This window comes from Oncorhynchus gorbuscha, linkage group LG05 (genome assembly GCF_021184085.1).
Source record: "Oncorhynchus gorbuscha isolate QuinsamMale2020 ecotype Even-year linkage group LG05, OgorEven_v1.0, whole genome shotgun sequence".
Classification (NCBI taxonomy): domain Eukaryota; kingdom Metazoa; phylum Chordata; class Actinopteri; order Salmoniformes; family Salmonidae; genus Oncorhynchus; species Oncorhynchus gorbuscha.
The window spans coordinates 26,458-39,038 of NC_060177.1; the positions used below are offsets into that span (position 1 = coordinate 26,458).

A 12,581-nucleotide genomic window follows, 5' to 3' on the forward strand; every position below is an offset into this window, starting at 1 on the left:
CAAAAATGTATTTTGACATAGACAGCGTCATTGATGGCTTCCACCATTTTAACGTATTCAACTGGGTGGGGCTTCTAACTTTATTGTCTGATCCCTCCTAATTACCCTATCATATCCAAAAGCGTCATTGTGAGAGATCGGCCAATCGCGAAGAAAAAAAAATACTATTTCAAATTGAGATCTTCTCAATGGTGCTTTCTGTGCGCTCAGACGCCAAAATAGGAACAATATATGCTTTCTCTATCGTTCTCTATGGGTGGGAGCTTTCCAAACTTTTTTTATTTTTTATATCTCCCTGTCATCACATGAACATTGAAGAAGTGACTGGTTGCGACTTCAACTGTTTGTTGTTGTAGCTTTCATTTATAACCACATTTTCATAGAATTTGTCCTACATAATGCGTTCCCTTGGACTGTGTAGTTTGATGTTGCATGTGATCGTTGTTTGTTCCACGGAATTGACGTTTGAGTTACCTGATAACGACAAGCAATGTTTCTATGAAGAGCTTCAGAATGGAGTGAAGTTTGACCTAGACTTTCAAGTAAGTGATTCAATACGTGGAGTTCTGATGCCATTTCCCCATATGGTTGAGTTAGTTAGTGCATTGGACTGCTTTATCTGATCCCATGCTCTAATTGTCCCTTCACGCTCACTGGAAGAAAGCACGAAAATATTGCCGTTTTGAAACCTCAGTAAAAGTGCAGAGTTACTGTTATACAGCTCTCTAACTGCAGTTACACTGCAAAATTACTGCAGTAATTAAAACGTATTTTGGAAGCAGTATACTGCAGTTGTACTGCACTCTGACTGCAGTCTTTTTTTCGTAAGGGCTGAATTACTCTAAATGTGTTTCCTTACCATCATCCTAATCTTTCCATGTTGTATATACCAGGTGATTGCAGGAGGGAACTATGATGTGGACTGCTTTGTAACAGATCCAGTGAATAACGTCCTGTATCAGGAGAGGAAGAAGCAGTACGATAGCTTCTCTCACACCACCACTATGAAAGGAACCTACAAGGTCTGCTTCAGCAATGAGTTCTCTACCTTCTCCCACAAGACAGTCTACCTGGACTTCAGGTCTGGAGAGGAGAGACCCCTACTGCCTGACATGAACAGAGACACAGCCCTAACACAGGTAAAACAATGTTATAACTATATTAGACTTTCATTATATTACATATACATTTGACTGACACAGGTAAGATCAAATTAAAATCAAATCAAATTGATTTATATAGCCCTTTGTACATCAGCTGATATCTCAAAGTGCTGTACAGAAACCCAGCCTAAAACCCCAAAGAACAAGCAATGCAGGTGTAGAAGCACGGTGGCTAGGAAAAACTCCCTAGAAAGGCCAAAACCTAGGAAGAAACCTAGAGAGGAACCAGGCTATGTGAGGTGGCCAGTCCTCTTCTGGCTGTGCCGGGTGGAGATTATAACAGAACATGGCCAAGATGTTCAAATGTTCATAAATGACCAGCATGGTCCAATAATAATAAGGCAGAACAGTTGAAACTGGAGCAGCAGCACGGCCAGGTGGACTGGGGACAGCAAGGCGTCATCATGTCAGGTAGTCCTGAGGCATGGTCCTAGGGCTCAGGTCCTCCGAGAGAGAGAATTAGAGAGAGCACACTTAAATTCACACAGGACACCGAATAGGACAGGAGAAGTACTCAGATATAACAAACTGACCCTAGCCCCCGACACAAACTACTGCAGCATAAATACTGGAGGGGTCAGGAGACACTGGCCCCATCCGAGGACACCTTCGGACAGGGCCAAACAGGACGGATATAACCCCATCCACTTTGCCAAAGCACAGCCCCCACACCACTAGAGGGATATATTCAACCACCAACTTACCATCCTGAGACAAGGCTGAGTATAGCCCGCAAAGATCTCCGCCACGGCACAACCCTAACCCATGTAAGGTCATAATATAATACTATATACAGTGTATTCTGAAAATATTCAGACCCCTTGACTTTTTCTACATTTTGTTACAGCCTTATTCTAAAACATTTGAGAAATTCTAACCTGTTATTGCTTAGTCATTTTAGAATAAAGTAACATCGCAAAATGTGGGGAAGGGGTCTGAATACTTTCCGAATGCACTGTATATAAAAACACAATATAAACGCAACAAGTAAAGTGTTGGTCCCATGTATCATGAGCTGAAATATAAATCCCAGAAATGTTCCGTACGCACAAAAAGCTTATTTTGCTCAAAAAACATTGGTTTACATCCCTGTTAGTGAGCATTTCTCCTTTGCCAAGATAATCCATCCACCTGACAGGTGTGGCATTCAAGAAGCTGACTAAACGGCATGATCATTACACAGGTGCACCTTCTGCTAGGGACAGTAAAAGGCCACTTTTAAAATGTGCAGTTTAGTCACACAACACCATGCCACAGATGTTTTGAGGGAGCGTGCAATTGGCATGCTGACTGCAGGAATGTCCACGAGCTGTTGCCAGAGAATTGAATGTTCATTTCGCTACCATAAGCCGCCTCCAACATCGTCCAACCGGCCTCAACCACAGACCACATGTAACCATGCCAGCCCAGAACCCCCACATCCGGCTTCTTCACCTGCAGGATCATCTGAGGGGGGGGGTTCCTGAGTATTTCTGTCTGTAATAAAACCCTTTTGTGGGGAAGAACTCCTTTGGATTGACAGGGCCTTGCTCTCCAGTTGGTGGGCCTGGCTGCCAAGTGGGTGGGCCTGGCTGCCAAGTGGGTGGGCCTGGCTGCCAAGTGGGTGGGCCTGGCTGCCAAGTGGGTGGGCCTGGCTGCCTGGGTGGGCCTGGCTGCCAAGTGGGTGGGCCTATGCCCAATCAGGTGAAATCCATAGATTAAGGCCTAATGAATTTCAATTGACAGATTTAATGTTTATGAACTGTAACGCAGTACAAGTTTTGAAATGATTGAATTTATATTTTTGTTCAGCATGTGTATCTAATAATGTAGATATATATGCCATTTTATATAACTAATAAAGATCACTGACACCGGTACAGTAGATCACAGAAGACCTAGCTGGAAAGGTACTTAGAGGTTCGCTGCTCTTAACGACGTGGGTCTATTGACACACCAGCGCTGCATTCAATTGGAATGGGTTGAACCAAAACGGTCCACAGGACTGTATGATAAAAGCCACCCACAAGTTATTCTTTTTTCCCCCACATATTGTGCAGGACTTTTATTTTGACGAGGTAAGCAGGGAGGAAGTGGGTCAGTAAGTTGAAAAATAATTGTATTTAACTTTTGGCTTCCCAGCTAATTGTTTTTGTCCAATCCAATTGAAAGCAGCGCTAGTGTATGTCACTCGATCCATGTTGCTAAGCGCAGCTAACCTCTAGGTACCTTTGCAGCTAGGCCCATCCAGAAAGCATCCCTTACTCCTAGAGCTATATATGACTAACTCCACCCCCTAGGCACTTGACATATGTAGATGTGAACAAAGTCCACAGGTATAAGCAACATGGTAGTAGATCTCTGTATGCTGATACCCAATCCTTTCAAATCAGAGCCTTTAGAGGTTGTTTCCAGATAGGGCCCCAACGCAATGTTGTTTAAACTGCAGATTGCTTCTCTAAGGATGTATTCATATTAATCTTGTCTCTTCTCCAGATGGAGTCGGCCTGTCTGTCCATCCATGAGATCCTGAAGGTAGTGTCTGACTCTCAGACCTGGTATCGGTTACGGGAGGCTCATGACCGCATCAGAGCAGAGGACCTCCATGAGCGTGTGTCCTATTGGTCGATAGGAGAAACTATAATCCTTTTCACTGTCAGCATTGGACAGGTTCTCATTCTCAGGAGCTTCTTCAGCGACAAGAAGGGCAGTGTTTCAGCCAACACATAGATCCCACCATTATTATATATATATGATACATTGTATAATACTGGGTTAGTGTTGCAGCCAACACATAGATCCCACCATTATTATATATATGATACATTCTATAATACTGGGTTAGTGTTGCAGCCAACACAAGATATTGTATTATAGGTCATCTGCAACTAGACTGTAACCTACCTTCATACCCCACAACAAACTGTAGTCCTATACAGTTATATTAAAGGACTTCAGGAACTATTAAATCTGTCTGCTATTAAGACTCTAGCTTGTGGACTCTAGCCTCTGAAAATGAAATACTGTGGTTGCAACAGCTGTTTAGTGATTTCAATCAAAGTAGGTTAGCAACCTAACACACCTGTGGTACACCAAGCATTTATTTCTTTTTGTCTCAGTGTACATCATTCATTTGTGCTATGACATTAATTTATTGTGTGTAAAACGTTTTGTTGGTCTGTCTCGCCCTCTCTTGTACACAGTCACACACACCATAACCCCACAATTTGATTTCCATTTCAAATCCTATTTTCCCTTTCCTTAACCCCAACCCCTAAGCTTAAAATAGCCTTTGTCCTTGAATTTTCCTTGTTTTACTATCCTTGTGAGGACTTTTGGCAATTCCTAGTCCACTTGAAGATAAGGGCGTGTCTTGACTATCATTAAAGTCAATAATGTTATATTATCAATTCTCTGTGTAATTATTATGTGATTAAACTTGAACTAGAAAGTCGGGGCACCACGGGAAAATGTTGTTCAGAGTTACTATTTCCGGGATTTAACTCTTCAGATATTTTAATATCTTATCGATTAGTCACTTTATTAATGTATTAATACCTCATCAGTCATATTCTGAATAACTGCTTGAACCATAGCATAAATTATGAATCCGCTATATATAAATTGGCTTATTTAGTAATTAAATAATTACATAAACACAATGGTTATTGGTTACTAATGCAATGAAAAGTCCCTAGTGGACTTAGCCCGATACGACGGCTTGGTAAACAATGGAAAGGGGTGGGGACAGATAAAGAGCGGGGAAGACAGAATGGACCCACTACACACAGTTTAACTATGCTCATGTAAATGCTAATACTTTGCACATGAACAGTCGCTCATTCGGGAAGGAATTACAATATATATTTACGCCTGTATGTCTCTGAAATCGCCAGTCCGTCTGCTGGAGAGTCAGTCGACAAGTCTCTTGTTTTGTCCACCAGAGATCAGTCTTTTGTAGTTGTAGGTCTGTTGTAATGGGTACGTCAGGTATACCAATGGTCGTTCGATAGGGAAATGTTCTCCAGAATGGATCTTTCAGAGTACCACCCGGTGGTTCTCGGTCACGTTTACCAGACTAAAGTATTTAAACAGCTGCAGACTGAATGTTCCTGTGTAGTAGTATTCGGTTTTGTAGATTTCTTAGAACTCTCTGGTCTATAGAGTAGTAACCATTTCAACATGTAGCTACAGTACAGCTCTCTGGTCTATAGAGTAGTAACCATTTCAACATGTAGCTACAGTACAGTTCTCTGGTCTATAGAGTAGTAGCCATTTCAACATGTAGCTACAGTACAGCTCTCTGGTCTATAGAGTAGTAACCATTTCAACATGTAGCTACAGTACAGCTCTGGTCTATAGAGTAGTAACCATTTCAACATGTAGCTACAGAATAACGTTGTCAGTGTAAATAACAGTAAAGATGATGAAGTGGTGGTGAGGGGATGGATTGTACAACTCAGAATCCCTTTGTCAGTGTAAATAAACAGTGTATTGGACATCACCTGGGGAAAATGTTTTGATACATTGATTTAGCTTGGAGTTTGCACTTTTGGGACTGTTCCATTGGATCCATTGTTTTAGACACAGCTCATGTACAGTTGAAGTCGGAAGTTTACATACACCTTAGCCAAATACGTTTAAACTCAGTTTTTCACAATTCCTGACATTTAATCCCGGTAAAAATTCCCTGTTTTAGGTGAGTTAGGATTGCCACTTTATTTTAAGAACGTGAAATGTCAGAAATCAAATCAAATCCAATTTTATTTGTCACATACACATGGTTAGCAGATGTTAATGCGAGTGTAGCGAAATGCGTGTGCTTCTAGTTCCGACAATGCAGTGATAACCAACAAGTAATCTAACTAACAATTCCAAAACTACTGTCTTATACACAGTGTAAGGGGATAAAGAATATGTACATAAGGATATATGAATGAGTGATGGTACAGAGCAGCATACAGTAGATGGTATCGAGTACAGTATATACATATGAGATGAGTATGTAGACAAAGTAAACAAAGTGGCATAGTTAAAGTGGCTAGTGATACATGTATTACATAAGGATGCAGTCGATGATGTAGAGTACAGTATATACGTATGCATATGAGATGAATAATGTAGGGTAAGTAACATTATATAAGGTAGCATTGTTTAAAGTGGCTAGTGATATATTTACATCATTTCCCATCAATTCCCATTATTAAAGTGGCTGAAGTTGGGTCAGTGTCAATGACAGTGTGTTGGCAGCAGCCACTCAATGTTAGTGGTGGCTGTTTAACAGTCTGATGGCCTTGAGATAGAAGCTGTTTTTCAGTCTCTCGGTCCCAGCTTTGATGCACCTGTACTGACCTCGCCTTCTGGATGATAGCAGGGTGAACAGGCAGTGGTTCGGGTGGTTGATGTCCTTGATGATCTTTATGGCCTTCCTGTAACATTGGGTGGTGTAGGTGTCCTGGAGGGCAGGTAGTTTGCCCCGGTGATGTGTTGTGCAGACCTCACTACCCTCTGGAGAGCCTTACGGTTGAGGGCGGAGCAGTTGCCGTACCAGGCGGTGATACAGCCCGCCAGGATGCTCTCGATTGTGCATCTGTAGAAGTTTGTGAGTGCTTTTGGTGACAAGCCGAATTTCTTCAGCCTCCTGAGGTTGAAGAGGCGCTGCTGCGCCTTCTTCACGACGCTGTCAGTGTGAGTGGACCAATTCAGTTTGTCTGTGATGTGTATGCCGAGGAACTTAACTTGCTACCCTCTCCACTACTGTTCCATCGATGTGGATAGGGGGGTGTTCCCTCTGCTGTTTCCTGAAGTCCATAATTATCTCCTTAGTTTTGTTGACGTTGAGTGTGAGGTTATTTTCCTGACACCACACTCCGAGGGCCCTCACCTCCCTGTAGGCCGTCTCGTCGTTGTTGGTAATCAAGCCTACCACTGTTGTGTCGTCCGCAAACTTGATGATTGAGTTGAAGGCGTGCGTGGCCACGCAGTCGTGGGTGAACAGGGAGTACAGGAGAGGGCTCAGAACGCACCCTTGTGGGGCCCCCGTGTTGAGGATCAGCGGGGAGGAGATGTTGTTGCCTACCCTCACCACCTGGGGCGGCCCGTCAGGAAGTCCAGTACCCAGTTGCACAGGGCGGGGTCGAGACCCAGGGTCTCGAGCTTGATGACGAGCTTGGAGGGTACTATGGTGTTGAATGCCGAGCTGTAGTCGATGAACAGCATTTTCACATAGGTATTCCTCTTGTCCAGGTGGGTTAGGGCAGTGTGCAGTGTGGTTGAGATTGCATCGTCTGTGGACCTATTTGGGCGGTAAGCAAATTGGAGTGGGTCTAGGGTGTCAGGTAGGGTGGAGGTGATATGGTCCTTGACTAGTCTCTCAAAGCACTTCATGATGACGGAAGTGAGTGCTACGGGGCGGTAGTCGTTTAGCTCAGTTACCTTAGCTTTCTTGGGAACAGGAACAATGGTGGCCCTCTTGAAGCATGTGGGAACAGCAGACTGGTATAGGGATTGATTGAATATGTCCGTAAACACACCGGCCAGCTGGTCTGCGCATGCTCTGAGGGCGCGGCTGGGGATGCCGTATGGGCCTGCAGCCTTGCGAGGGTTAACACGTTTAAATGTCTTACTCACCTCGGCTGCAGTGAAGGAGAGACCGCATGTTTTCGTTGCAGGCCGTGTCAGTGGCACTGTATTGTCCTCAAAGCGGGCAAAAAAGTTATTAAGTCTGCCTGGGAGCAAGACATCCTGGTCCGTGACTGGGCTGGGTTTCTTCTTGTTTCTAAGTTTCTGCCTGTAGGCAGGGATCAACAAAATGGAGTCGTGGTCAGCTTTTCCGAAAGGGGGGCGGGGCAGGGCCTTATATGCGTAACGGAAGTTAGAGTAACAATGATCCAAGGTTTTACCACCCCTGGTTGCGCAATCGATATGCTGATAATATTTAGGGAGTCTTGTTTTCAGATTAGCTTTGTTAAAATCCCCAGCTACAATGAATGCAGCCTCCGGATAAATGGTTTCCAGTTTGCAAAGAGTTAAATAAAGTTCGTTCAGAGCCATCCATGTGTCTGTTTGTGGGGGGATATATACGGCTGTGATTATAATCGAAGAGAATTCTCTTGGAAGATAATGCGGTCTACATTTGATTGTGAGGAATTCTAAATCAGGTGAACAGAAGGATTTGAGTTCCTGTATGTTTCCTTCATCACACCATGTCTCGTTAGTCATGAGGCATACGCCCCCGCCACTCTTCTTACCAGAAAGATGTTTGTTTCTGTCGGCGCAATGCGTGGAGAAACCCGTTGGCTGCACCGCATCGGATAGCGTCTTCCCAGTAAGCCATGTTTCCGTGAAGCAGAGAACGTTGCAGTCTCTGATGTCCCTCTGGAATGCTACCCTTGCCGGATTTCATCAACCTTGTTGTCAAGAGACTGGACATTGGCAAGAAGTGGTGCGCGATGTGCCCTTGTCCGGAGTCTGACCAGAAGACCGCTACGTTTCCCTCTTTTCGGAGTCGTTTTCTTGGGTCGCTGCATGCGATCCATTCCGTTGTCCTGTTTGTAAGGCTGAACACAGGATCCGCGTCGTGGAAAACATATTCTTGGTCGTACTGATGGTGAGTTGACGCTGATCTTATATTCAGTAGTTCTTCTCGACTGTATGTAATGAAACCTAAGATGACCTGGGGTACTAATGTAAGAAATAACACGTAAAAAAACAAAAAACTGCATAGTTTCCTAGGAACGCGAAGCGAGGCGGCCATCTCTGTCGGCGCCGGAAGTTACAATGGGAATAATAGAATAATAGTAGAGAGAATTATTTAGAATAATAGAATAATAGTAGAGAGAATTATTTATGTCATCACATTCCCAGTGGGTCAGAAGTTTACATGCACTCAATTAGTATTTGGTAGTATTGCCTATAAATTGTTTAACTTGGGTCAAACTTTTTGGGTAGCCTTCCACAAGCTTCCCACAAAAAATTTGGTTAATTTCGGCCCATTCCTCCTGACAGAGCTGGTGTAAGTAAGTCAGGTTTGTAGGCCTCCTTGCTTGCACACGCTTTTTCAATTCTGCCCAGAAATGTTCTATAGGATTGAGGTCAGGGCTCTGATGGCCACTCCAATACCTTGACTTTGTTGTCCTTAAGTCATTTTGCCACAACTTTGGAAGTATACTTGGGGTCATTGTCCAGTTTTAACTTCCTGACTGATGTCTTGAGATGTTGCTTCTATATATCCACCTAATTTTCCTGCCTCATGATGTCATCTATTTTGTGAAGTGCACCAGTCCCTCCTGCAGATAAGCACCCCAACAACATGATGCTGCCACCCATCTGCTTCACGGTTGGGATGATGTTCTTCGGCTTGCAAGCCTCCCCCTTTTCCCTCCAAACATAACGCTGGTCATTATGGCCAAACAGTTCTATTTCTGTTTCATCAGACCAGAGAACATTTCTCCAAAAAGTACTATCTTTGTCCCCATGTGCAGTTGCAAACCGTAGTCTGGCATTTTTATGGCATTTTTGGAGCAGTGGCTTCTTCCTTGCTGAGCGGCCTTTCAGGTTATGTCGATATAGGACTCGTTTTACTGTGGATATAGATACTTTTGTACCTGTTTCTTCCAGCATCTTCACAAGGTCCTTTGCTGTTGTTCTGGGATTGATTTGCACTTTTCACACCAAAGTACGTTCATCTCTAGGAGACAGCGGTATGACGGCTGCGTGGTCCCATGGTGTTTATACTTGTGTACTATTGTTTGTACAGATGAACGTGGTTCCTTCAGGTATTTGGAAATTAGGATAAACTAGACTTGTGGAGGTCTACAATTATTTTTCGGAGGTCTTGGGTGATTCATTTGGATTTTCCCATGATGTCAAGGAAAGAGGCACATAGTTTGAAGGTAGGCCTTGAAATACATCCACAGGTACACCTCCAATTGACTAAAATTATGTCAGTTAGCCTATCAGAAGCTTCTAAAGCCATGGCATAATTTTGGGGAATTTTCCAAGCTGTTTAAAGGCACAGTCAACTTAGTGTATGTAAACTTCTGACCCACTGGAATTGTGATACAGTGAAATAATATGTCTGTAAAAAATTGTTGGAAAAATGACTTGTCATGCACAAAGTAGATGTCTTAACCGACTTGCCAAAACTGTAGTTTGTTGACAAGAAATTTGTGGAGTGGTTGAAAAACTAGTTTTAATGACTCCAACCAAAGTGTATGTGAACCTCCGACTTCAACTGTCAACCCTCAGTGTAGTTTCATTATCTAGGCAGCAGATGGCAGTACCTGCATGGTGGACTCCAAGAATCAAACCCAGCTTTTATTATGCTATGAAACAGGTGCTGCGGTATAGTCTACAGTACAGTACCCCCTTCTGGTATTCTGGTGGTGTCCTTTGCCCCAAATGAGAGCTGTGCTCAGTTTAGGAGGAATACAGTCTATATTCTATTCTAGTTGCCAAGTAGACCTGTGCATTTCATTTCAACCTAGCTAATATAATTTAATTCAACTGTAAATTGAGATAGAGTAAGTAGGCTGCAGTAGTAACCTCGGTATCATAGATCGTAAGAGGTTAGATAAATATTAAAACGTTTAGGTACTGAATGAAAAATACAAGTTAAATGGGTTTCCATCATCTTTAAATGTACTGATGGTTTTGTAACACCAACTGTTGCGTTATAAAGCAAATGTTCCCGCTCTGGTCTTGGCGCATGAGCTCTAGTCAACAGCTCGCAGATATAGAGCGGGTAGGCTACCTACATTATGATATTATTAGTAGTTAATTAACAGCTCACAGATATAGAGCGGGTAGGCTACCTACATTATGATATTATTAGTAGTTAATTAACAGCTCACAGATATAGAGCGGGTAGGCTACCTACATTATGATATTATTAGTAGTTAATTAACAGCTCACAGATATAGAGCGGGTAGGCTACCTACATTATGATATTATTAGTAGTTAATTAACAGCTCACAGATATAGAGCGGGTAGGCTACCTACATTATGATATTATTAGTAGTTAATTAACAGCTCACAGATATAGAGCGGGTAGGCTACCTACATTATGATATTATTAGTAGTTAATTAACAGCTCACAGATATAGAGCGGGTAGGCTACCTACATTATGATATTATTAGTAGTTAATTAACAGCTCACAGATATAGAGCGGGTAGGCTACCTACATTATGATATTATTAGTAGTTAATTAACAGCTCACAGATATAGAGCGGGTAGGCTACCTACATTATGATATTATTAGTAGTTAATTAACAGCTCACAGATATAGAGCGGGTAGGCTACCTACATTATGATATTATTAGTAGTTAATTAACAGCTCACAGATATAGAGCGGGTAGGCTACCTACATTATGATATTATTAGTAGTTAATTAACAGCTCACAGATATAGAGCGGGTAGGCTACCTACATTATGATATTATTAGTAGTTAATTAACAGCTCACAGATATAGAGCGGGTAGGCTACCTACATTATGATATTATTAGTAGTTAATTAACAGCTCACAGATATAGAGCGGGTAGGCTACCTACATTATGATATTATTAGTAGTTAATTAACAGCTCACAGATATAGAGCGGGTAGGCTACCTACATTATGATATTATTAGTAGTTAATTAACAGCTCACAGATATAGAGCGGGTAGGCTACCTACATTATGATATTATTAGTAGTTAATTAACAGCTCACAGATATAGAGCGGGTAGGCTACCTACATTATGATATTATTAGTAGTTAATTAACAGCTCACAGATATAGAGCGGGTAGGCTACCTACATTATGATATTATTAGTAGTTAATTAACAGCTCACAGATATAGAGCGGGTAGGCTACCTACATTATGATATTATTAGTAGTTAATTAACAGCTCACAGATATAGAGCGGGTAGGCTACCTACATTATGATATTATTAGTAGTTAATTAACAGCTCACAGATATAGAGCGGGTAGGCTACCTACATTATGATATTATTAGTAGTTAATTAACAGCTCACAGATATAGAGCGGGTAGGCTACCTACATTATGAGTTTATTATGGAGAAGAGCGATATTATTTGTATTTGTCAATCGGCAGCCAAGCATCGCTCATCATGTCACCAGAATAAGACCCTCAATATTTATTGGAAAGGTGCATCAAGCTCATCACCTTCCACATTCACCACCCTGTGAAGTTCCTCATTGATTTTATCTGTAGCCTAATAAATTGCATGCTTTCCAGAGTCCTAGTGGTAGGACCACACAACGCATCATTGTGTGACTCCAAGTTTATTAAATCAATATTTGCGTATCCACCTCCATTTCTCGCATAATAAATTTTACAGACACAAAAAGATCCCACCATGTCGAATGAATAATATATCTATCAGCATTTCAAAAAATAAATACCGGCATTTCATGTTTACATCAGCCCTGTCATGACT

General features: G+C 42.2%; 1 protein-coding gene across 1 annotated transcript; it reads left to right on the top strand.

The window, feature by feature from the left end:
* Positions 1-282: 282 nt before the first annotated feature.
* On the top strand, positions 283-4,548 carry LOC124035433 (transmembrane emp24 domain-containing protein 3-like). Its single transcript, XM_046348881.1, has 3 exons — positions 283-542; positions 894-1,139; positions 3,639-4,548. Exons 1-3 carry the CDS (start codon positions 399-401, stop codon positions 3,870-3,872), a joined length of 624 nt encoding a protein of 207 aa, XP_046204837.1. The 5' UTR covers positions 283-398; the 3' UTR covers positions 3,873-4,548.
* The last annotated feature ends 8,033 nt before the right edge of the window (positions 4,549-12,581 follow it).

Coding starts and splice junctions, on each gene's coding strand:
- LOC124035433 (XM_046348881.1), top strand. CDS start 399: ATGCGTTCCCTTGGACTGTGTAGTTTGATGTTGCATGTGATCGTTGTT. Junction 543..893: donor AGTTTGACCTAGACTTTCAA/GTAAGTGATTCA, acceptor TGTATATACCAG/GTGATTGCAGGAGGGAACTA. Junction 1,140..3,638: donor GAGACACAGCCCTAACACAG/GTAAAACAATGT, acceptor TCTCTTCTCCAG/ATGGAGTCGGCCTGTCTGTC.